At 43.5% G+C, this 24,442-nt stretch overlaps 1 protein-coding gene across 1 annotated transcript in view; it reads left to right on the top strand.

The window, feature by feature from the left end:
* SAMD8 (sterile alpha motif domain containing 8) overlaps positions 1-23,641 on the top strand; it is a 75,687-nt gene extending 52,046 nt beyond the window's left edge. Inside the window, exon 7 of the mRNA XM_019813332.3 lies at positions 23,356-23,641. Coding sequence (XP_019668891.2) covers positions 23,356-23,393 — 38 coding nt within the window. The 3' untranslated portion in view covers positions 23,394-23,641. The remainder of the gene's footprint in view (positions 1-23,355) is intronic.
* The last annotated feature ends 801 nt before the right edge of the window (positions 23,642-24,442 follow it).

Here is a 24,442-nt window from a genome sequence, read left to right on the forward strand (position 1 = left end):
AAGCAGCAACTCTTGATTTTGGCTCAAGTCATGATCTCTCGGTTCATGAGTTCCAGCCCCACGTGAAGCTCTACACTGATGGTGTGGAGCCTGCATGGGATTCTCTCTTCCTCTCTTTCTGCCCCTCCCCTGCTCGCTCTCTCTCTCTCATATATATAAACCTAAAAAAAAAAAATTATTTATTAAAGAGAGAGCACAAGTGGGGGAGAGGGGCAGAGAGGCAAAGAGAATCTTAAACAGGCTCCATGCTAAGGATGGAGCCTGTCTCAGCGCTCAATCCCATGACCCTGGGATCATGACCTGAGCTGAAATCAAGACTCGGGTGCTCAACCAACTGAGCCACCCAGGCGCCCCAGTTATTTTTAAGTTTATTTATTTATTTTGAGAGACAGAGAGCGGGGGACAGAGGGAGAGAGAATCCCAAGCAGGCTCCATGCTCACCTCATTGTGGAGCCTGACGTGAGGATGCATCCTATGACCATGAGCTCATGACCTGAGCCGAAATCATCAGTCAGTCACTTAACTGACTGAGCCGCCCAGGCACCCTGAGTTTGTGCTGTTGTCATCCAGAGCTGGTATTTCACAGATTTGGCTTTCCCTTTGAAAAAAGAGTTGAGGATAGGGGAAGGAAATGTTTAGAAACCCCTGAGTCAACAGACAAATTTACTGTCTTCATTTGGTAACTTGAGAGAGGAAGGGCTCACTGGGGTCTGAGGGTCCAAGCAGAATTTACTAAGCATGTGAAACTTGAACTGACCCCTCCCTGAAGGAAAAATCCATAAAGATATGATGAAAGGTTTACAGGACTCTAATTCTCATGCAAAAAAAAAAAGGGGGGGGATTTATTTGTGTATGTATTAGAGAGCTGTTGACAGAGTATGTGTTTTTAATGGAAGCACTGGGATGCCTATTGCCAGGGTCTATATTGTTGGGACAGATATAAGTAGCTTTATAAAACAGGAGTTAATCGAGGGCAAAGAGAGAGAGGGTAGGATGGTGGAAAGTACACAACAGGTCAAACTAGAGATGAAGGAAATGCTACAGACCCCAAGATAGTAGGTCAAGGAACCAGGCCTGGGCACAGCTATAGGAAGCTTTTGCCCCCAGCCAAGGAAGATCAAGACACCCCAAAAATGAGCTGTCAACTGCTACTGGTTGTGAAATATGACTATAGAATATAATATACCCTGTATCCAAAATTGTCTGTTTTATGGTCAACAGCTCATCCACCCATTGGAGTGCTAGACTGCCGGCTACCATGTGGAGTGGGAGCCGGCTCTAGCAGAGGCTTGAGAAAAGTGCCGGGTCAAGAGAATGCCTCAGAGACGCTCGGTTACCACCGTCAGCTATAACTGTGAGGAAGACTACTTGATGGCTGTAAGGCATCTGCTAGAGGAGCATAATATTTAAATGCTGTATGTTCTCAGCTCACAGGGCCCCTTATGAGAACTGGAAGTATAAAACCACCACGACCTGTTCATATCCCAGCCTTAAGAGTCTTGGATCCCACTCTAAACACCTATACCTGATGGTTTTTCATTAGAGATCATCGATCAGCAGCCTTCATCAATACGATGTCCAAGTACATGAAATTTGATCCTGTTTTTCCCCAAAGCTCATTTTGGAGGTTTAGCTGGAGAGTAGTTGGCAGTGGTGATGTGATTTTTGAAGGACTGCAACATGGTGGAAATCATACCTGCAGAAATTTGATAATCCTAATTGTCCAGGCAAGATTCTGAATTTTCTTCACTATTGCATTCCACAGTGGTACCTGTGATTTTGCTATCTTTTTAAAAAGTTATTGTGAGTAAGTAACAAACTTGGTAACAAACTATATATACTGAAAACTTTTCCTCCCACCCCTGTGCCCCAGCGTTTAGTTCCCCTTCCAAGAGGCAATCATTTTTTTAATGTTTATTTTTAAGGGCAAGAGCGTGAGCAGGGAGGTGCAGAGAGAGGGGAACAGAGAATCCGAAGCGGGCTCCATGCTGACAGCAGACAGCCCAGTGTGGGGCTCAAACTCACAAACTGAGAGATCACAACCTGAGCCAAAGTGGAATGCTCAACTGACGCCACCTAGGTGTCTCAAGGCAACCATTTTTTAAAATTTAATTTATTTTTTTAATTTACATCCAAGTTAGTTAGCATATAGTGCAACAACGATTTCAGGAGTAGATTCCTTAATGTCCCCTAACCCATGTACCCCACAACCCCTCCAGTAACCCTGTGTTTGTTCTCCATATTTAAAACTCTCTTGGGGCACCTGGGTGGCGCAGTCGGTTAAGCGTCCGACTTCAGCCAGGTCATGATCTCGTGGTCCGTGAGTTCGAGCCCCGCGTCAGCCTCTGGGCTGATGGCTCGGAGCCTGGAGCCTGTTTCCGATTCTGTGTCTCCCTCTCTCTCTGCCCCTCCCCCGTTCATGCTCTGTCTCTCTCTGTCCCAAAAATAAATAAACGTTGAAAAAAAAATTTTTTTTAACTCTTACATTTTGTCCCCCTCCCTGTTTTTATATTATTTTTGCTTCCCTTCCCTTGTGTTCATCTGTTCTGTGTCTTAAAGTCCTCACGTGAGTGAAGTCATGTGATATTTGTCTTTCTCTAATTTCACTTAGCATAATACCCTCTAGTTCTATCCACGTAGTTGCCAATGGCAAGATTTCATTCTTTTTGATTGCCGAGTAATACTCCATTATATATATATACCACATCGTCTTTATCCATTCATCCATTGATGGACATTTGGGTTCTTTCCATACTTTGGCTATTGTTGATAGTGCTGCTGTAAACGTTGGGGTGCATGTGCCCCTTTGAAACAGTATACCTGTATCCCTTGGATAAATACCTAGTAGTGCAATCACTGCGTTGTAGGGTAGTTCTATTTTTAATTTTTTGAGAAACCTCCATACTGTTTTCCAGAGTGGCTGCACCAGTTTGTATTCCTACCAGCAGTGCAAAAGAGATCCTTTTTCTCCACATCCTCACCAACATCTGTTGTTGCCTGAGTTGTTAATGTTAGCCATTCTGACATGTGAGGTGGTATCTCGTGGTTTTCATTTGTATTTCCCTAATGATGAGTGATGTTGAGCATCTTTTCATGTGTTGGTTGGCCATCTGGATGTCTTCCTTGGAGAAGTATCTATTCATGTCTTCTGTCCATTTCTTCACTAGATTATTTGTTTTTTGAACATATGTGTTCATATGTGGTTTTGGGTGTTTTTTGAACATATGTGTTCATATGTGGTTTTGGGTGTTGAGTTTGATAAGTTCCTTATAGATTTTGGATACTAACCCTTTATCTGATATGTCGTTTGCAAATATCTTCTCCCATTCTGTCGGTTGCCTTTTAGTTTTGCTGATTGTTTCCTTCACTATACAGAAGCTTTTTATTTTGATGAGGTCCCAGTCGTTCATTTTTGCTTTTGTTTCTCTTGCCTCCAGAGATGTGTTGAGTAAGAAGTTGCTGCGGCCAAGATCAAAGAGGTTTTTGCCTGCTTTCTCCTCGGGGATTTTGATGGCTTCCTGCCTTAACATTTAGGTCTTTCATCCATTTTGAGTTTATTTTTGTGTATGGTGTAAGAAAGTGGTCCAGGTTCATTCTTCTGCATGTTGCTGTCCAGTTTTCCCAGCACCCTTGCTGAAGAGACTGTCTTTATTCCATTGGGTATTCTTTCCTGCTTTGTCAAAGATTAGTTGGCCATGTTTTGGGGTCCATTTCTGAGTTCTCTATTCTGTTCCATCGATCTGAGTGTCTGTTCTTGTGCCAGTACCATACTGTCTTGGTGATTACAGCTTTGTAATACAGCTTGAAGTCCGTCAGGACAACCATTTTTAACTAGTATGTTTTCCCAGAGGCATTCCATGCATATTCAAACAAATACATATTTTTTCATTTATTTTTATATTATTTTAAACAAAGTGTACCATATACATGTATATGCACATGCATACATGGTTTCATACCTTATTTATTTCACTTAACATATGCCAATGCCTTCCCCTCCAAGGACACACCTTAGTTGAATAAGGTTTATTGCTCATTACAATGAGGGAGAACATATAACATGGGAAATTATAGGGCATCTCAGCTGGAGGGTGTTGGAAAGGACTTATTTTAGGATTTGGGTGGTTATTTAGGTGGTTTAGGGGGAAAGTTTTAAGGAAGCATGGATTTGCTCTGGATTGGATGCTTTCGGGATGTTGGGGCAATCCAATGATTGAGTATCTTAATAAATCTTAAGACAGGAAGAATGGATCGAAGCTAATGTTACAATTGGTAAGGAAGCAACAGTCACATATTAGGATAGAGGGATACTTGGTCATTTTTGTGGTTTCAGTAATGTTTATGTTTTTATCTGTGTTCAGACATAATTATTGACTAGTCTTGTTTTTATCCTTTTTTTTTTTTTTTTTGAGAGAGAGAGAGAGTGCAAGCAGAGGAGGGGCAGAGAGAGAGGGAGATACAGAATCTGAAGCAGGCTCCAGGCTCCTAACTGTCAGCACAGAGCCCAGCGTGGGGCTCGAACTCGTGAACCACGAGATCATGACCTGAACTGAAGTCAGCCACTTAACCAACTGAGCCACCCAGGCGCCCCTGTTTTTATCTTGATCTATCATGGTCACTGGTCTCCTTGTCATACGTTGGTGTCTGGTGAATTTTTTTTTTATGTTCAGCAGGAAAACAATAAGGCCTAGCTATGGGTCCTGGGCCAGCTTCTGGCAACACCCAAGTTCTAGCTGATGGTACCAGGCCAGCTCCCCAATGTCAAGAGCTGCTTTTCTCTTTCCCACATGATATATTGGTGTTACTTCCATATAAGTACATAAAGAATGCAATTTGCTTCATTCTTTTTTTTTTCTAATGCTTATTTATTTTGAGAGAGAGAGAGAAAGAACAAGAGTAAGGGGAGGAGGAGCAGAGAGAGAGGCAGAGAGAGAATCTGAAACAGGCTCCATACTGTCAGCGCAGAGCCCAATGTGGGGCTCAATTCCACAACCATGAGAACATGACCTGAGCTGAAATCAAGAGTCAGAAGCTTAACCAACTGAGCCACCCAGGCTGCCCTGTTTCATTCTTGTTAATGGCAACATGATACTCCATTGAGTATAGATGTCATTTATTACTCATTCCCTGAAAGATGGACATTTAGATTATTTACTATTCAAACAATGCTATAGTAAATAATATATTACTTTGCATGTGTGCAAGTTCATCTGTAGAATAAATTGCTAAAACTGATGGTATTGGGTCAAAGGGTTTGTGCATTTTAAATTTTGTTAGATATTGTCACATGATTGACCTTAATAGAAGTTGTACAGTTTTTTCTTCCACTAGCAGTGTATGAGTTTGCCAGTTAATCCATACCATTGCCAAAATAATGTATTACTGAACTTTATCATTTTTGGCAATCTGATAGGTTTAAAAATGATATCTTAATTCCCTTTCACTTAAGTAAGTGCAGAAGTATTTTTTAAATTATTTTTAACGTTTATTTATTATTGAGAGACAGACACAGAGTGTGAGCAGAGGAGGGGTAGACACAGAATCCAAAGTAGGATCCAGGCTCTGAGCTGTCAGCACAGAGCCCGATGCGGGGCTCAAACTCACAAACCGCGAGATCATGACTCGAGCCAAAGTCGGTCGCCCAACCAACTGAGCCACCCAGGCACCCCTGCAGAATTATTTTTTTAAATAAAAATTTTTAAATGTTTATTTTTGAGAGAGAGACAGAGTGAGTGGGGGAGGGGCAGAGAGAGAAGGAGACACAGAATCTGTGCTATCAGCACAGAGCCCAATGTGGGGCTCAATTCATGAACCATGACCTCATGACTGAGTCGAAGTTGGATGTTTAACCAACTGAGCCACCCAGGCACCCCAGAAGTATTTTTAAATAGTAATATAGTAAGGGAAGGTGACAGCTTTACTGGAATACAAATCTTTATGGAGGACTAACTGCATTGCAGACTATGTCATATATTTTGTTAAAAATCCATATGACTATAAAATATTGAATGGGGAGGGACACCTGGATGGCTCCCTTGGTTAGGCTTCCGACTTGATTTCGGCTCAGGTCATGATCTCAGGGTCAGGAGATGGAGCCCTGCATCGAGCCTTGCGCTGTCAGCGCAGAGCCTGCTTGTGATTCTCTCTCTCTCTCCCTCTCTCTGTCTCTCTCTCTCTCAAAATAGACATTTAAAAAAAACAACTCCGCTCCATTTAAAATATATAAAACAGGGAAACGAAGATGATTTAACAGATTGAGGTGTGTTTCTCCCATTTTATTTATAGCATAGTCTTTAACTTGGCCATGTCTTGCCAATGCAGAGTAGTGGGGGTTTTGGATAATTGTCTTCCTAAGCACCTGAAGGAAGCTAAGTGCTCCCTGGTCTAAGGGAGAGTCTGGAAGACTCAGTTGCTTTCCATTTTGAAGTTCTATAAAGGGTAAACAGGGTGCCTGTGTTACATAGTTGAGCATCTGACTCTTGACCTCAGCTCAGGTCATGATCTCGTGGTTAGTGAGATTGAGCCCCACATCGGGTTCTGCCTTGATGGTGCAGAGCCTGCTTGGGATTGTCTCTCCTTGTCTCTGCTGCTCCCCTGCTTGTGCTCTCTCTCTCTCAAAATAAGCTTTAAAAAAAATTTAAAAATTAAAAAAAAATTAGTAAAGGATAAACAATACCTGTTTGCCCAGCAGCAACTACTGCTGACTCTGCCTCTACCTATGAGACATTCTAAGGATCTGAATTTACCCTGTCCCAGATATAGGGCTCCATTGTAGATGTATAGGACTTGAGTAATGGAAGATATTTTGAAAGAATATTTATCAAGCATTTATTGAGCATATACTATATGCCGGTTACTATTTAAGCACCGGTGCTTCACTGGTAAATAAAACAACTTCCTTGCCCTCAGGAAGCTTACTTTATAGACAGTAAACTAATATATGAGAAAGAAAAAGGCATCCCTAACAGTTGTCAACTAGTAACTGACAGTGGTGTTTCCTTACTGAACGTGAACAATGTTATAGAATATCAACATCAACATGCATGACCAGTAGACCATCTTTACTTGTAATCAGGCTAGGACCATGCAACATAAAAATAACCATACACCCCTCTCCCGATTAATACGTACAACTAAGATCCTGAATTGCCCCAGGTTTCTGAAAACACTCAATTCAGAATAGCATCCCACCTCCTTGTTTTCATGAACCCTCTGTAATATCACCAAACACAAGCCCAAATCCTGTACAAGCCCCTCCTAACACCCTCCTACTGAGCTTGCCCATTCCTTTCAATAGTGTTTAGTTTCTCTTGCTACATGAAGTTTAATTTTAAAAATTTTGACTCATGCATGGCCCCAGCGATCTTTGGTTGGTGGGAATTGACCCTTTTGGTAGTCAAAAGTGGCCACACACACACACACACACACACACAGTAGAAAACAGATAAAAGGATAGTGAGTGGTAGGGAGCACTTTCTGACTGCAGAGGCCTTCTGCAGAGGTGACATTTGAGCAGAGGCCTGAATGAAATGAGGGAGGAACCACATGGATATCTAGAGGTTGCGGGAATAGTGAGTACACTGACCTCTAGAATAGGCTTGGCATGTTGTACAAATTAGAGGCCAAATTAGCTTAAGAGTAAGCAAGAGAGGGGCACCTGGGTGGCTCGGTTGGTTGAGTGCCCAACTTCAGCTCAGGTTGTGATCTCATGGTTTGTGAGTTCAAGCCCTGAATCAGGCTCTGTGCTGACAGCTCAGAGCCTGGAACCTGCTTCAGATTCTCTTTTTCCCCTCTCTGTCTGCCCCTCCCCCACTCACACTCTGTGTGTGTGTGTGTGTGTGTGTGTGTGTGTGTGTGTGTGTAAAATAAACAATTTTTTTTTCTTTTAAAAAGTGAACAAGGGAAAGAATGATTGGAAGTGAACTTACAAAAAAGTAGCCAGCCTCCCAATCATGCAGGCCTCAGAGTTCCTGGTAAAGACTAGATTTTGCTTCAAGTTTCTGGAAGCCATTGAGAGACTTTGTGTTTGTGTAGGGGAGTGACTCACATCTCCATTATAGCTAGAGTGACACAGACCTGAGGGTAAGGCAGAGAAGGCCTCATCCGCCCACGTCCTGTGTGACCTTGGAGGCCTCCAGGCCTTGCCTGGCCTTGGAGACCATTGTCTTTGAAAATTTCACCAAGTGCTTCTGGGTCCTTTATTAGGAGCCCGGAAAAAGGAAGGAAGCACAAGGAAATGAAAGCGGCAGCAGAACCAGAGGAGAATACGCCATGATATCAGAAATTCTGTGATAAAATGAGGAGGCATCAGTGTATGTAATAGGAAAGAGGATTTTTCTTAACATTCCTTCAGTTGAGTAAAAAATTCACAGGCCAGCAAATTAATTTTGAGAGCTTTGTTTTGGTTCAGAGGTCGGGCTTTGCAAGTGGTCACCAGCAGAGGGTGCTATAAACCTCCAGCAACCTGGATGCCTTGGTCTTAGGCACAGAATGAGGTAGGAAGTTGCTGTTTGGAACAAAGCATGTGCCTCAAGATCACCTGGCTTCCTCCCCTCCCACTCCCCTCCCCCCACCGGCCATTTCTAACAGGTTCCTAGGTTAGATGCAAGTGCGGGCGGTGTTAAATGCTGATGTTCCCGGTCAAACTGTTTCTCTTTCTGGAGGTGATGAGAATCCCTTGAAGAGCCTTTCAACCAACTGTCTGAGGTGCCCTCCCCTAAGGGCATTTCAGAATGGGGTGGAGTGAGAATGCAGGTGTTTGCCAAGCTCCCTAGTTCCCTCCTCCTTCCTCTTTGGTGGTTGTAAAAGTACTCTGTCCACTGAAGCTCTATACAAATAGCTACTCTAAGCTACACTTAGCTTTTTTATTCACTCATTCCATCTTTTTTTTTTTTTAATTTTTAATGTTTATTTTTGAGAGAGAGAGACAGAGTGCCAGCAGGGGAGGGACAGAGAAAGAGGGTGACACAGAATCTGAAGCAGGCTCCAGGCTCTGAGCTGTCCGCTACAGAGCCTGACGAGGGGTTTGAACCCATGAACCAGAAGATCATGACCTGAGCCGAAGTCAGACACTCAACTGACTGAGCCACCCAGGTGCCCCACTCATTTGCTTTTTTAATTTTGGTTTCCAATTATACATTACTAATATACAGAAATACAGCTGACTTTTGGATGTTTACCTTTTCCCCTGTGATGTTGCCAAACTCATGTACTATATTCTAGAAGTTCTTTTCTAGATTTCTTAGGATTTTGCACATAGTTGTAGTCCATCTGTGAACAGGGACCATTTTATCCTTCCCTCATTCCAGCTTAAATTCTTGTTTCTCTGGTGGCCAGAACTAGAGAATCTGCTGACCCCATTCTGTCATGATATTCAGTAGCAGATAACACACACACCAACTCACAAAGCAACTGACAGCATTCTGAATTCTAAGCAACCACTGAGGACGCTTAGGGGAAAAATATTTGAAATAACGATAATGGTGTTGGCCCTGAGATGAGAGAGACCTAGCCTTGAGATAGTTCTCATTGGCCAGAGCTAAAGAGTAGAACCCCACCTGTATAGAGCGGAGAGGTTAGGCTCCTGCCAGGAGTGGAAAGAGTGGCCTTCAATCCTGCCACTCTGAGCCGGGGGTCCTGAGTAGGTCAGGTATCTGAGTTGTAGGACACAAGGGGACTCTTGGTTAAGCCTTGGGATGGACCAGGGCTTGGCAGAGGTGAAGGGAATATATTCACTGATTTGATTCATCATGGGAATTGGTAGCTGCATTCTCATGGAGGGCTCCAAAAGGAAAGCAACAGATTGGGCTTCTAGGGGCGCCTGGGTGGCGCAGTCGGTTGGGCGTCCGACTTCAGCCAGGTCACGATCTCGCGGTCGGGAGTTCGAGCCCCGCGTCAGGCTCTGGGCTGATGGCTCGGAGCCTGGAGCCTGTTTCCGATTCTGTGTCTCCCTCTCCCTCTGCCCTTACCCCGTCCATGCTCTGTCTCTCTCTGTCCCAAAAATAAATAAACATTGAAAAAAAAAATAAAAAAAAAAAAAGATTGGGCTTCTAATCTAGGCAGCAGGCTAGAGGAAGTTTGTCCTTTCTTGGGTAGTAGTTGAGTGGGGATAAATATCATCTGAGAGCAATGTAATTTTGTATTCTCTCTCCCTGCACACTGCCTGGTGCCTTCATACATTGGCACTGAGAGCATGACCTTCCTTGACCCTCCTTCCCTTTGTCAAGCTCCTTTCCTAGGGACTAGCTTCTAGGGTCAGTTCACTGAGCAGCTCCCATTTTCACAATTTCATCCTTCCTCTGCTTCTGAATTTAAAGGTAGCCATTGTCTTCTCAAGGAAAATAGCATGTCTAAAATGCATTATGTTTTCATTTCCCTAGCCTTGGGTAGCATGTTTAGGAATAGATTCAAAATTGGTGTGGTATTCAAATTTGGCCTCCCACTCTGGACTCCACCTCCCAACCCTTATAATCCTTCCTATTAGGAAAACCACTCGAAATAGAAATGGCTGATAACCTCAACTGTTACCTGTAAGAGGGCTTGGCTTACAGGGGGAAAGCCTGGCTTCTGTGTCCTACATGTGATGTAATGGCACTGTGCCTAAGTTTGGTCAAGTCACCAAATCACTGCCTCAGTTTCCTTATTTGATATGATGGGATGATAGTATTTGGAAGGCAGTATAGTATGGCAGTTTAAGGGCATGAACTCTGAAGCCAGGTGCCTAGACTTAAATCTTGGCTCCTTTACATACTAGCTCTGTAACTTTGTAAAGTTATGGAGACTTTTTGTCTCTCAGTTTTGAGTTGCTAATAGTACTTAAGTTCATAGAGTTACTATGAGGGTTAATGAATTAATACATGCAAAGGATGTAAAATAGTACCTGGAACATCATAAGTGTAAGATATCATCGTCATCATCATCATCATCATCATCACATTATAAGGATCTGCTGAGTTCATAGTGTGAAAGTACTTTGAAACTAAAAAGTGATATCCACCCTTTGATCATTACCTTACCGTAGCTCTTTAAAAAATTTTTTTTTATTTTTATTTTTTTAACATTTATTTATTTTTGAGACAGAGAGAGACAGAGCATGAACGGGGGAGGGTCAGAGAGAGAGGGAGACACAGAATCCGAAACAGGCTCCAGGCTCTGAGCTGTCAGCACAGAGCCCGACGCGGGGCTCGAACTCACAAATCGCGAGATCATGACCTGAGCCGAAGTCGGCCACTTAACCGACTGAGCCACCCAGGTGCCCCACTGCAGCTCTTTAATTAGTTGTGTTTAGCGTGCGGGCTGAGGAGGACTGTTATTTGTTTTGTTTGTTTGTTTTATTGAAATATAGTTGACACATAATGTTACATAATGACTCATACATTTCAGGTGTACAACAAAGTGATTCCACAACTCTACGTGTTATGCTATACTCCCCACCAGTGTAGCTACCATCTGTCTCCATACATCGCTATTATAATACCATTGGCTATATTCCCTATGCTGTACCTTTCATCTCTGTACCATTCATCTCCTAACTGGAAGCCTGTACCTCCCACTCCCCTTCACCCATTTTTCCCATCCTCCCACCCACCCTCTTCTGGCCACCATCAATTTGTTTTCTGTATTTATGGGTCTGCTTCTGATTCTTGTTTATTCCTTTGTCTTGTTTTTTAGATTTCACGTGTAAGTGAAGCCATATGGTATTTGCCTGTCTTTGTCTATCTTATTTCACTTAGCATAGTACCCTTTAGAACCAACCATGCTGTCACAAATGGTAAGATCTCATCCTTTTTTATGGCCGATTGATATTCAGTTGTGTGTGTGTTTATTTATTCCCCTATCGATGGACACTTGAGTTGCCTCCATATCTTGGCTATTGTAAATAATGCTACAATAAACATAGAAGTGCATACTTCTTGGGGTGCCTGGGTGGCTCAGTCAATTGAGTGTCCGACTTCAGCTCAGGTCATGATCTCACAGTTCATGGGTTCGAGCCCTGTGTTGGGCTCTGTGCTGACAGCTCAGAGCCTGGAGTCTGCTTTGGATTCTGTGTCTCCCTCTCTCTCTGCCCCTCCCCTGCTCACGTTCTCTCTCTCACTCAAAAATAAATGTTTTTTTTTAATTTTTTAAAAAAAAGTGCATTATATCGTTTTGAATTAGAGTTTTTGTTTTCTTTGCATAAATGTGGGCTGTTTTTGCACATCACTTTCCAAAAGCCCCAGTAAGCTGCCCTTGTCTGGGCAGTTCTTCTGCCTGCAAACTGGCAATGGAGGACTTGGGTCCTAATTATTTATACGGAGCCTTAGATGCTAGTGAATTAAAAACTGAAGATATTACACAACCAGGGAAGGACTTAGCTACCCCTGCAGGAAGGAATTGAGGACGGACGCCTCGGTAGGCATCAGGGACAAGAACAATCCATGCCCTGGCATAAGACAGAGACCCAAGAGGGGATTTTGAGAAGCCTGGCTCTCGTGTCAACCTTCTGAGGGATTGGAGGGTGGTCCCTCCTGGTCCTAGTTTCCTTATCTCTAGAAGAAGAAGACAAGTCCTATTCTCACTTTACAAGGTGCTTGAAAGAAGACAGGGAGGAAATAGTCCCAGATATAAAAACAAAAGGTATTATTGGAGTAAAAGTATCACTTGGCAAATTACCATACTTGAACCAAACCTCCCTAAAATCTGAGAGTCGAGTGTGAGGGAGAGCAGCATGCCCTCTTTGGATACAGGGCTCTCTTGCTAACTTTTATGTTTGCCCTAACTAGGCTTTGCTACCGGGTGGCTCTGGAAATTGTACTCGGTGAAGACTTTGGCTGAAGTTTGGCTACTCTGCCACTCAGCTTTTCCAGCGTTCTGTCCCTGCCATGGTCAACGAACTGGGGGAAGGATTTCTTTGCTTTTCAGCCCTTCTATACTCCCCCACATCATACAGGTGTTTCTGCAGTAGGAATCAAATCCTCTGTGGTAGACTCATACTCTTTTGTAATATGACTTTACCACTCCCTCAATCAAGAGACAAAGTCTATTTCCCCACCCCTTACAGGAGCTGTCTTTGTGACTAATAAAATGTGATGGAAGTGCTGATACATGACTCATGAGGCTACCACTTTCACCCTCTTGGGACGCTGGCCTGAAACAGCCGTGCCATAAAGGAGCCTGGGATGAAAGATCTTGTAAGGAGAGCGAGGCCCAGCTGACCAAGCTATCCCAGCTGAGCCTAGCCTTTAGCTGACCCACCAGCTGAGACAGCTGCATGAGGAAGCCCAATGGAGACCAAGAGAAGAATTGTCCAGTCAATATGCGGAATCATAGACATAAATTGTTTTAAACCATGAAGTTTTGGTATATTTGTTAGTTTGCAAGAGATAACTGATATACCTAACATTTCTTTAAAAAAAAACTTTTTTTTAATCTTTATTATTGAGAGACAGAGAGACACAGATCGTGAGCAGGGGAGGGGTAGAGAGGGGGAGACACAGAATCTGAAGTAGGCTCCAGGCTCTGAGTTGTCAGCACAGAGCCCGACGCGGGGCTCAAACTCACAAACTGCGATATCATGACCTGAGCCGAAGTCGGTCGCTTAACCAACTGAGCCACCCAGGCGCCCCTCTAACATTTTATTTCTAAACCCCCTTCCCACTGTTCTGTATTTTGAAAGGCCTGGCTTTCTTTAAGAGGTCAGAGTGTGTTTTTCCAGTCTTCTTGGCCAGTATCCAGTTCCATATTGTCCTGAAGTCTGTTTTCACAAGGCTGGTCTTGGCTCTGAGGCTGTATATCTTAAATGCAATCTCATTGTAGGACACATTCTTACTTGGCTTTGCCTCGAATTAAATGGGCAAACACATATACTTACAAAATTTTTCTGTTAAGAAATCACAAATTTAGACTTTTGCCTGTAGCCAAGATGGAGTAGAGAGACCAGATTCACCCTCTCACTTCATTATTGCCCTCCAGTGTGTCACCACTGTCCTAAATAAGATACTCCAGATGTGATGTTGGCCCAGTACTGAGGAGAGCCAGTGCATGCTCCCCTTTTTTTTTTTTTTTTTTTAATTTTTTTTTTCAACGTTTATTTATTTTGGGGACAGAGAGAGACAGAGCATGAACAGGGGAGGGGCAGAGAGAGAGGGAGACACAGAATCGGAAACAGGCTCCAGGCTCTGGGCCATCAGCCCAGAGCCTGACGCGGGGCTCGAACTCACGGACCGCGAGATCGTGACCTGGCTGAAGTCGGACGCTTAACCGACTGCGCCACCCAGGCGCCCCAAGTGCATGCTCCCCTTGATCTGGCCCCCAGTGACCTCTCCAGCCTGCCCTTGTTAAGTAACCCCTCTTTCTTCTGTTTCCTCTGCTAACATCCCATCTGTTGTCCCTTTCCTGCCATATTATTTACAGTTTGTCAAACATGCCATGCTCTATCATGCCGAGGCATCTTTCTTTTGGGGCTCCCCTTTCCCTCCTAGCTGGTCACATGAACATGTCCTCCATTTCCAAGAATCCATTTAAACCTAAGGCCTCCCTGTTACTCTCAAGGTGAACTGACTACTTCATAATCCCTGGTCCTCTGTTCATGTAGCAATCCTTGCGGCTGTAACACCTTACAATACTTGTTCATGTTTGTCTCCCTTTCTAGTCTGTGAGATTGCTGATTTTTAATTAGTATCTGACACACACTAGTTGCTTAACAAACATTTATAGAAGGGAGTGTGAGAGGAAGGAATGTGTGTCACAAAATTTGAAAGACTAGGGTGTCCCCAGGGCAGGAAGAATAAAAGCTGACTGATACATACAGTAGCTTGATTTCATGCTTATAGAGCCATTGCAGCATTAATTGTTTCGAAGGAATAGAAAATTGGATGGTTTATTTTATACTATTTATCAAGGAGGTTATTCAACTAAAATACTGTGATATAAACAAGAGCGAGCATTTCAGGTAACGCTTTCCATATAAACAATTGATGGACATAATTAGAAAATATTCTCATCTGTTCATTAACGCAAATTTCCCTTAAGATCTATACTGAAGAGCAATTTATTAGCTAGTTCCACTAGATTCCTGAAGGCAATAAAACTGAATTTCTTTTAATATGCTCTATGATTCAGTCAAACCAACGCTTGTCAGAGGGACCTAGTTCATCTGAATTAACTATATTTGTAGTCTTGGCATTGCAGACTGAGCAGAGTGATTCATTCAAATGTTGTGTCATTGTAGCTCATCTCATAAAACTGCTGGAAACACAGAGAAAACTGATACTGTTTTGGAGGAGATGAAGGAGATGTCCCGGGTACACTTTGGCTTCTAGATTTGAACTTCATGAGCTTGGTAGCTTTCTACTTGTAGGGGAGATGTAGCAGTAGCCTTGACTCTTAAGAGGCAATCCCTCCCAACTTTCCCCTCCTCCTCTTTCAAACACTTCTTGTATACACATATATACATGTATCCATAGAGCTTTTCTGTGGCATAAGGGATTTAAATGGAGAGAACGTAGGCCATCATGGAAGGTCATTCTGTTAGAACAGAAGGGTGTTACCTGGGGAGGGAATCTTGCTACACATGAACACCTGTTGATTGGGAGGGCAAACAGGCCATTAATGCTGGGCTGTGCTCCACAAACAGGGCCTTAAGCATTTCTTCCAGTATGATATTTGTACTCTACTAAAAATGTCCTGGAGCTGGGGTTTCAAGGAATTAATGAGGCTTTGGGAAAAGCTGAGGTGAGTGTGAATTCCTTCCTCCCATCAGAGAGCAATGGCTCCCAAAACAGACGATGTCCTTTCCTGAGCTTCCCCAGAGGTGGAGCCACAGCTGGGCATACAGGCAGAAGATCTATGAATTCCAGTAGCTTCCTCCTACAAAGGCCCAGGACAGGTTATTCTGGGGGCCACCACTGCTGTGGTTTCCCCCTCCAAGCCAGGCTAAAATCATGGTGACTGGATACCCTGAACTGAACAAAAAAGCAGTACTCTGAACTTGGATGGAAACTCCTGGTTCTGTATATTCTAATTGTGTCCCTTCATTGACACATTGTTTCCCGTCCATCTTTGCAATTTCCTTCCTTTGGTTTCCTGCCACTTTTTTCTTAGTTGCATTGAGCTTAGGAAATAAGGATTTCACTGGTAAAATCGCCCTTCCAGGTTGTGCTTACAGGCCTTAGAGTACAAACCTCTGCAAAGGGACCAGGGAGCACAACTTTGGTCTCCTGGCCCTCTTCTCAGCAGTTATTTCTGAAACCATGGTTCTCTTATATATTTAAATATAAATATACATATAACATGTATATATGTATGCACATATATAGCATAAATATTTTCTATTTTATACATGTATTATATATTTTGAATATTTATATTTCTTATGTCATTGGCTAACACTCCTGATTGGCTCTTCTGCCCCTCTTCTCTGAGATGCCCCTTTCCTTCTGCATTTTTCCCCCACTTAATTTAACAGCTATTTGTTGACCCACTATGAATAACACCTGTATCTCACGCCCTTCAGGAGAGTTAGATGAAAATCAAACTATCCACCCTCAAGTCTTTATAATCTGATAGTGGAAAGGAGAAAAAATACAAATGACTATAAATGACCATTATTCTATTTTTTGAGTACCTGCTTTATGTCTGGTGCTTTTTTTTTTTTTTTTTTTGAAGAGATAAAGGCTATTTATTTATTTTTTTATTTTTGAGACAGAGGGGGAGAGAGAGAGAGAGAGAGAGAGAGAGAGAGAGAAGGAGCAGGGCAGGGGCAGAGAGAGAGAGACACACACAGAATCTGAAGCAGGCTCCAGGCTCCGAGCTGTGAGCACAGAGCCTGATGTGGGGTTCACAATCGTGAACCACAAGATCATAACCTGAGCTGAAGTCAGATGCTTAACCAACTGAGCCACCCAGGCGCCCCTATGTTTGGTGCTTTAAATAGAACATTTCATCTAATCCTTGGAAGCCTTGCAAAATAGTGGTGTCACCCCCACTTACTGCTTGCTGAGGAATTTCCTTAAGGTTTTACTGCTGAAGTGCAGAGTTGGGATTCAGACCTGGGTCACTGTCTCCAAGAGTGTCTTCCATGTGCTGCTCTACTGTATCAGGAGGCCTCTCAGTGCAGACCACAAAGGCAAATGCCATAAAAGTGACGTGTAGTTGCAAGGAGGAGCTAAATCTGGACAGGCTTTAGAAAACATTTGAGATAGGAGTGCTAGTTTACATCTTCTGAGCAGGAGATGCTGAGGTAGAATTAAACATGCAAGAGGGGTGCATGGGTGGCTCATTTGGTTACACGTCTGACTCTTGGTTTTGGCTCAGGTCATGATCTCATGGTTGGTGGGATCAAGCCCCATGTCAGCCTCTGTGTTGGCACAGAGCCTGCTTGGGATTCTCTCCCTCTCTCTCTCTGCCCCTCCCCTGCTTGCTCTTGCTCTCAAAATAAATAAATAAACTTTAAAAAAATGTGCAAGAGATTTGCTGAGGGATATACCTGTGACAAAGGAGAAAATGTAGAAGAAGCTTCAGATTTCAGCACAGGAAGGAAGATTGAGTAGGAAGAGTTTCAGATGGCAACGCAGTTCTAAGAAAGCTTTGGCCAGGCCAAAGGGACATCCTTAAGCCAAAGCCATTTGTGAGAGGAGTCCCACATTGTGCGGCAATGGACCTGCACGAGGACCCCTGTTCATCATTATGCTTGGTTCCAGGCTAGAAATACCTCGTGTGACTTCACTGGATCTAGAAGGGCAGCAACTGGACCAGTGAGTCGGCTGTGCTCTGCATAGCAGCAGATCTGAACAGTGCATTTTCATGGCTGCCATGATAGGCTTAGAAGAACTGGTTACATTTCAGGGATAGCTATGTTGAGAATGATATTTGAAATAACACATTTTCTTTTTTTTTTTTTTTCAAAGTTTATTTTTGACAGAGAAAGAGAAAGAGAGAGAGAGAGAGCATGAATGGGAGGGAGCAGGGAGAGAAGGGGACAGAGGATATGAAGCAGGCCCTGCACTGACAGCAAAGAGCCCCATGCAGGGCTTGAATTCATGAGCCATGAGATTGAGCCAAAGTCAGATGCTTAAGCACCTGAGCCACCCAGGCGCCCCAGAGATAGCACACTTTCTATGGAACACTAGTCTCTTGAGATCCTTCTTGAAAAAACTGGGAACATATTGCATTCTCCTTGCAGAGACTCATCATGCACATCAATTCAAGGCTCTCAGAAGTTCCACTTAAAGAATGGGTTAACTAATCCAACAGTTCCTGAATCTATTTGATCACAGAGCTCTTTCTATATATATAAATTCTATTAATGCCCTGTGTAAATAGTGGCTAACAAAACTCTATGCTTGCTTAGAAGCTTAGGTTAGACCATATTTCAGAGGGCTGTAGCCTATGTTTAACCTGGTGCATTCATGGCTTTATGGAGGGGTCTGAAGAGGGGAGTCATGCACTCCGTTGTATTACCTGGAGGTGGTGTGTAGTGGGGATTGTAGCAAGAGGGAGGTCTTCAAAGTGAATGCCTGATTACTTACAGCCATAATGAGCTTTGGTATTTCTCCCAATCTCCAGACATAGCCTGTGAATTACTTGAAATATAATTGCTTTACTTCCAACCAAAGGTCTAAGGGAACTCAAACTGGTAGGAGGGATGTTGGGTCACCCAGTAGCAAACCGACCAAACTCCTGCAGCCAGAAATAATGGCCTATTGTGCCTCTGGCTTCCTCATCAGCTTCCCTCTGTACTGACTGTCCAGGCGGCTGCCAGCCAAGCTGTCCTTGTGACTCTCCCAGGCCTCAGAACTCTCCCTCACCCTCCTTCCATTGCCTCCCACACTAGGCCCAGAAATACAGGGCAGCCATACAGTAGATGCAGGCAGCCGTGGGATGTGAGTCATGAGACTCACAGCAATGACCCAGTGACAAGTCTGTGGAGAAGCCAGCTTTCCTCTCCCTCAGGTTATGGATTCATGCCCCTACTACAGATTTAACAGGGGGAAATTTTGAAGCCAACTATCTCTGTTAATGTGTCATGACAAGGATGGTCCAGAGCAGTGGACTCTTTGAATGTTCCGTAAATAAAATTACTCTCCCTCATGGGTAAGGCTTTGACAATGGGGAAGCAATGTGAATGGTGGTTAAGAACCTATGCCCTGGACTCAGAGCTGGGTTTAAATTTTGTCTCCACCCACTGGAAGAACTATGCAACCTGGGCCAGTTACCTAACCTCTCTTTATCTACAACAGATATCTTTATCCTACCTGTTTCATGGGGTTGTTATAAGAATTTTAAAAAAACATATGAAGTGTTTAGAACAGTGCCTGGCACAAATGCTCAGTATGTGTTAGCCATGATTATTTTGATTATGTTTATCATTACTAGTGTCATCATTATTAGATATTGGGTGTGTGGGGATAGAATTGAGTAATAAATGATTCTCACCATTAAAAAGTTTCATAAGGAAGGTAGGGGTGCCTGGGTGGCTCATTAGGTTAAGCTTCTGACTTCGGCTTAGGCCATGATCTCATGGTTCGTGAGTGTGAGCCCCACATCAGGCTCTGTGCTGACAGCTCAGAGTCTGGAACCTGCTTCAGATTCTGTCTCCCTCTCTCTCTGCCCCTTCCTACTCTCTCTCTCTCTCTCTCTCTCTCAAATAAATAAACACTGAAAATTAAAAAAAGAGAGTCATAGGGAAGGCAGAGTATTTTTTTTAATGTTTATTTTTGAGAGAGAGAGACAGAGAGACAGAGAGAGAGAGCAGGGGAGGGGCAGAGAGAGAGGGAGACACATAATCCAAAGCAAGCTCCAGGCTCTGAGCTGTCAGCACAGAGCGACGCAGGGCTTGAACTCACGAACCATGAGATCATGACCTGAGCCGAAGCCAGATGCTTAACTGAGTGAGCCACCCAGGTGCCCCAGAGTATTTAAAAACAAAGCAAAGCAAACAAACAAAAACTCCATGATATATGTGAGTAAATTTCACTTTAAAAAGCACAAATAAATATTGAACTCTAGTTAATGGTATGCATGCTGAAGTATTTACAGGTGAAGTGTACTGATGTCTGCAACTAACCCTGAAATGCATCAAAAAGGTAAGATGGATTGATGAATGCATAGATGGATAGATATGGGATAAAAATAAATGTAACAAAATGGCAATTGTAGAATCTAGATAGTAGCATATGGCATCCATTATCCAATTCTTTCAACTTTTCTGTATGTTTGGAAATTTTCATAATAAAATACTAGAAACTATGTAATAAATGCCATAAGGTCACAAATGCCCTAGAAATTCAGAGAAAGTAAATGAATGCATAGTTGGTAAGTCAGCCAACACTGTGGTGGGAGTACATTGGAGTCGAGCTGTAAAAGGATTCAGAGGGGGCAACTGGGTGGCTCAGTTGGTTAAGCGTCTGATACTGATTTCGACTCAGGTCATGATCTCATGGTTCGTGAGATCCAGCCCTGCATCCAGCTCCATGCTGATGGTGTGAAGTCTCTCTCTTTTTCTCTCTCTCTCTTTCCCTCTCTCTCTCTTTCTCTGCCCCTCCCCTGCTTGTGACTCTCTCTCTCTCTCTCTCTCTCTCTCTCTCTCTCTCTCTCTCTCTCTCTCTCGATAAATAAATAAACTTAAAAGAAAATAAAAGGATTCTTAATTCAAAACAGTGGGGATGGGGAAGCCTTCCAGGTGGGATAACCAGCATACAGCAAAGGCAGTGAGACTGAATGAAAACACCGTGATCTGGGAATAGCCCATGACCTGAATTAGCACAGGTGGTAGGTAGGAAACATGTCTGTGAAGGAAGGCAGAGCGGAATCATGATCCATTTTCCTTATACCAGGGACCTTATGCTCTGGGCAAACGGGAGCCACTGAAGTTTCTTGGTCAGGAGCCTCTCTTCATTTTCCCTGTTGCTTTGGGCTAAGCTTTCCCATAAGGAAGGTGTGAGTTTTTCAAGGAAAAAAAACAATGTTTCACCAGTGTTCTAATTGGAACTCTGAGCAAGACCCCAGGTTGCTGACTGCATGATAAGTAGCAAAGTCCTTTTATATCAGTCTCTGCATCAACCCAGAATCATTCCACCAGAATATCAACGGGGAGGAACTGCATGAAACTTACACTTATTTTGTGTTCTATTAAGCTGTAACTCCACTATCTTCTTTAATCATCACATCTTATATTAAATAGTAAATTGAAATGCAGTCCCCCCTGCCTGTGATCTGGAGAGCTGTAGAATGCTTCTCCTTTCCCCTGGTCACTGCTGGGCTTTGACAGGCAGTCTAGATCAGTGATGAAAATGATATCTGAGTATCTGAGAATGATAGCCCAAAGTTATGTGCACAAAACCAGGCACACTGTTCTTTATGCACAATTTCAGGGATTTTTCATAGGTACTGGCTTGGCTTTTGAGCCCTGTTAATCCTAGGAATGACATCACCTCAAGCCATGGGTCCTAATTTCCCCAAATATTTTAAGTCCCCCTATTTCCTTGCACTCTCCTTAGTTTTCACCACAGTTCTGTCTGTGCTTCCTTCTTTCTGGTTTGTCCTCTCACTGCTGCCCCCTCCCTTGATCCCCTCCAGAGCCTTGTTCTATTATAAACTACCCTAAGTCTTCAGTTGCACCAGTGAATGCTCTTTCATTCTCTTCACCTTGGCAAAAAAAGGACCTTTTCCCACAGATGTTCCTTCTTCCCAGAGAGAAGCCTGATCATTCCCCACACCCTTCCATACTCAAGGGCTGGACCTGGGGATGGGAAGTGTGGCCATTCTTTTTTTTTTTTTTTTTTCTCCTCCACCCTCCTATAAAATCACCTCCACCATCAGTTCTATCATCCTCTACTCGTTATCCTTTATGACTAACTTCCTGGCTACTCCCCTGTGTTCCCTGAGGACTTTGGCACTTGACTCCCCAGTTTTCCTCTCTACCTTTTATCCTAGCAACATCCTGGTGGCTTCAGTATCCCTGCCACAACCTGTGCCTATCTCACCATTGCATGTTGAGTGTGTGTGGGGTGGTTGGTTTCAAAAACCTAGCCTCACCTGTCATCTTTGACCTCAAATCCAGTGAACTTCACTTCCTCACCACCCAGAATGCTCCACTGCTAAACCTTACATCTCAACATCCCACATTCTAACCATAACCACAGCTTACCATCCTGGCTCTCCTTCTCTCTCATCACAATAAATGTCTGTTTCAGTCATATGAAGATTCCCAGTCCTTAGCCCCAGTGCTGTCCTTAGACCTGGGCAAAAGGGCCTTCCCACCCTGGGCCTCATACTTTAGAAAGCCCCCCTCAAACCCTCCTCAGATTGTACCTATTTCTATGGGGTGAGGAGTCTGCAGGGCCAAGGAAACATGCCTACCATGCTCACCTTCTCCATAGCTGGACCAAACTCTGGATACAGAAGATCTGTCTTCCCATTGAAACAGTTCTCAGCCTGCTTCTGGGGACTGTAAGGATTTCTTCCCCAGAGTCCTTTCTCTTGAGCATGGATTGAACTGCCAGTGACATACCCTTGAGCCCACAGAAGTGGTCAAGGAGTGTGTGTATGTGAAGGGGGATGGAGTAGAAGTGTGAGGTGGGGTGTACCCTTCATATAATGGGACAGACCTTGGGACAGGAAAAGAAGACATGTGAATCTAGGGCTGTCTCTCCCTATGTGACCTCATCTGGCACAGGCAACAATAGGACTGAGTCCTAATAGAGAAACAGTCAAAATTTGCCTGGCTGGATTTCAGAACTGCTATGGACTCCTATATATGTCCTATTTCTCCCTTTTTGACCAGGGGTGTCTTTAGCAGTTAGATATCCTGTGCCTATCCTACCCCATGTGTACTGAAAGTGTGTATGTGTTGGGGGGTAGACAGCTTGTCTCTTGGTTCATAAGTCTTCAGATCAAGAGGAACTGTACTGGAGTTGCTGTACTTAAGGAAATATACTTCGAAAGACTTCTGCTAATGCTATAAAGGCTGGAGGTTTGGGGGAGATCTTCAGAGGGAGTTAATATATTTTCCATGTAGGAGAAATGTAAATAATGTGACAAGAGCATTGATTGTAGTAATTTAAAATCTATCCACAAATTCTTTGACACTCATTTCAAAACATGGAGTCTAATTTCTTTCCCCTTGAGCATGGACTGGTCTTAATAACTCACTTCTAATAAGCAGAATAAGGCAGAAATGACAGCATGATTTCGGAATCCATTTTTTTTTTTTTTTTTTTTTTTTAAGTAGGCTCTGTGCCCAATGTGGGGCTTGAACTTACAACCCTGAGATCAAGAGTCACATGCTCTATCTACTGAGCCAGCCAGGTGCCCCAACAGTGTGATTTTTGAGGTTGGATCATCTAAGACATTGTGGCTTTGGCCTCTCTCTCTTAGATCACCTGCTCTGGGAGAAGCCAGCTGCCATGTCATGAGGACACTCAAGCAACCCTATGGAGAGATGCACATAGTGAAGAACTGAGGCCTCTTGCCAAGAGCCATATGAGGCAGCCATCTTGGAAGCAGATCCTATAGCAGTCAACTCTTCAGATGACTGTAGCCCTAGCAAGTATCTTGACTGCAGCCTCAGTGGGAGGCCTTGGGCCAGAACTACCCGGCTAAGCCAATTTTTGACCCACAGAAACTTTCAGGTAATAAAATGTTTGTTGTTTTAAAATATTAAGTTTTGGGGTAATTTGTAGCTAAGAGAAGCTAATACTCTTTGCCTCACTTGACCACTCCTCAGGATGTGACACCGTCCAGCACTCTCCCCGTCAGTCACTGCTCTTGCAGAGCACCGTCCAGTCACTGCTCTTGCCCTTTGGCTTCCAGGAAGTATTCCCTCCTAGGTTTTCTTTTAGCCTCCTGGCCAGTCTGTTCACCCCTGGAATACCAACACTGCTAAGGCTTCTACTATCTTTATTGCTATCCCATCATTTATTGACTTTAATCACACCCAAGGATAGTCCTAATTAAAACCAAAATTTTCATTCCAGTATCTCCTACCTATACCTTTCTCCTAGGCTTCATAATTGCCTACTGGATAACTCTATTCAGATGTGGCCCCTGGTTCCTCATACTTATCTGAAACAGAATCATCTTTCCTCTCTCTTCCTCATCCTCCATCCTCACACCTGACCCTCCTCCTGTAGCCCTCACAACACTGAGTGGAACCTTTGTTCTCCCAGTTGCTCAGGTCAGAAATGTTGCTCCCAGCCATCCTAGATTCTTCTTCACTTGCTGCTTTCAGGACCTTCAGCATTTGACTCCACCCAACATCTTCAACTTTTCCTGTAGGTTTTTCCAGGTTTACTTAATTACTTGTGGTTTCCAAGTGATTCTTGCCACTTGAAGTACCTGTATGGCTTTGCACATGTCTCTTTCTAGAATTTAGCTTTCCACCCTTGACCTATTGGCTTTTTACTTTTGATAAGTTCTCCTTTCAGACTTTACGGCAAGTGTCTTTTCAGTGTGACTATGCCCA

This window comes from Felis catus, chromosome D2 (genome assembly GCF_018350175.1).
Source record: "Felis catus isolate Fca126 chromosome D2, F.catus_Fca126_mat1.0, whole genome shotgun sequence".
Lineage (NCBI taxonomy): Eukaryota > Metazoa > Chordata > Mammalia > Carnivora > Felidae > Felis > Felis catus.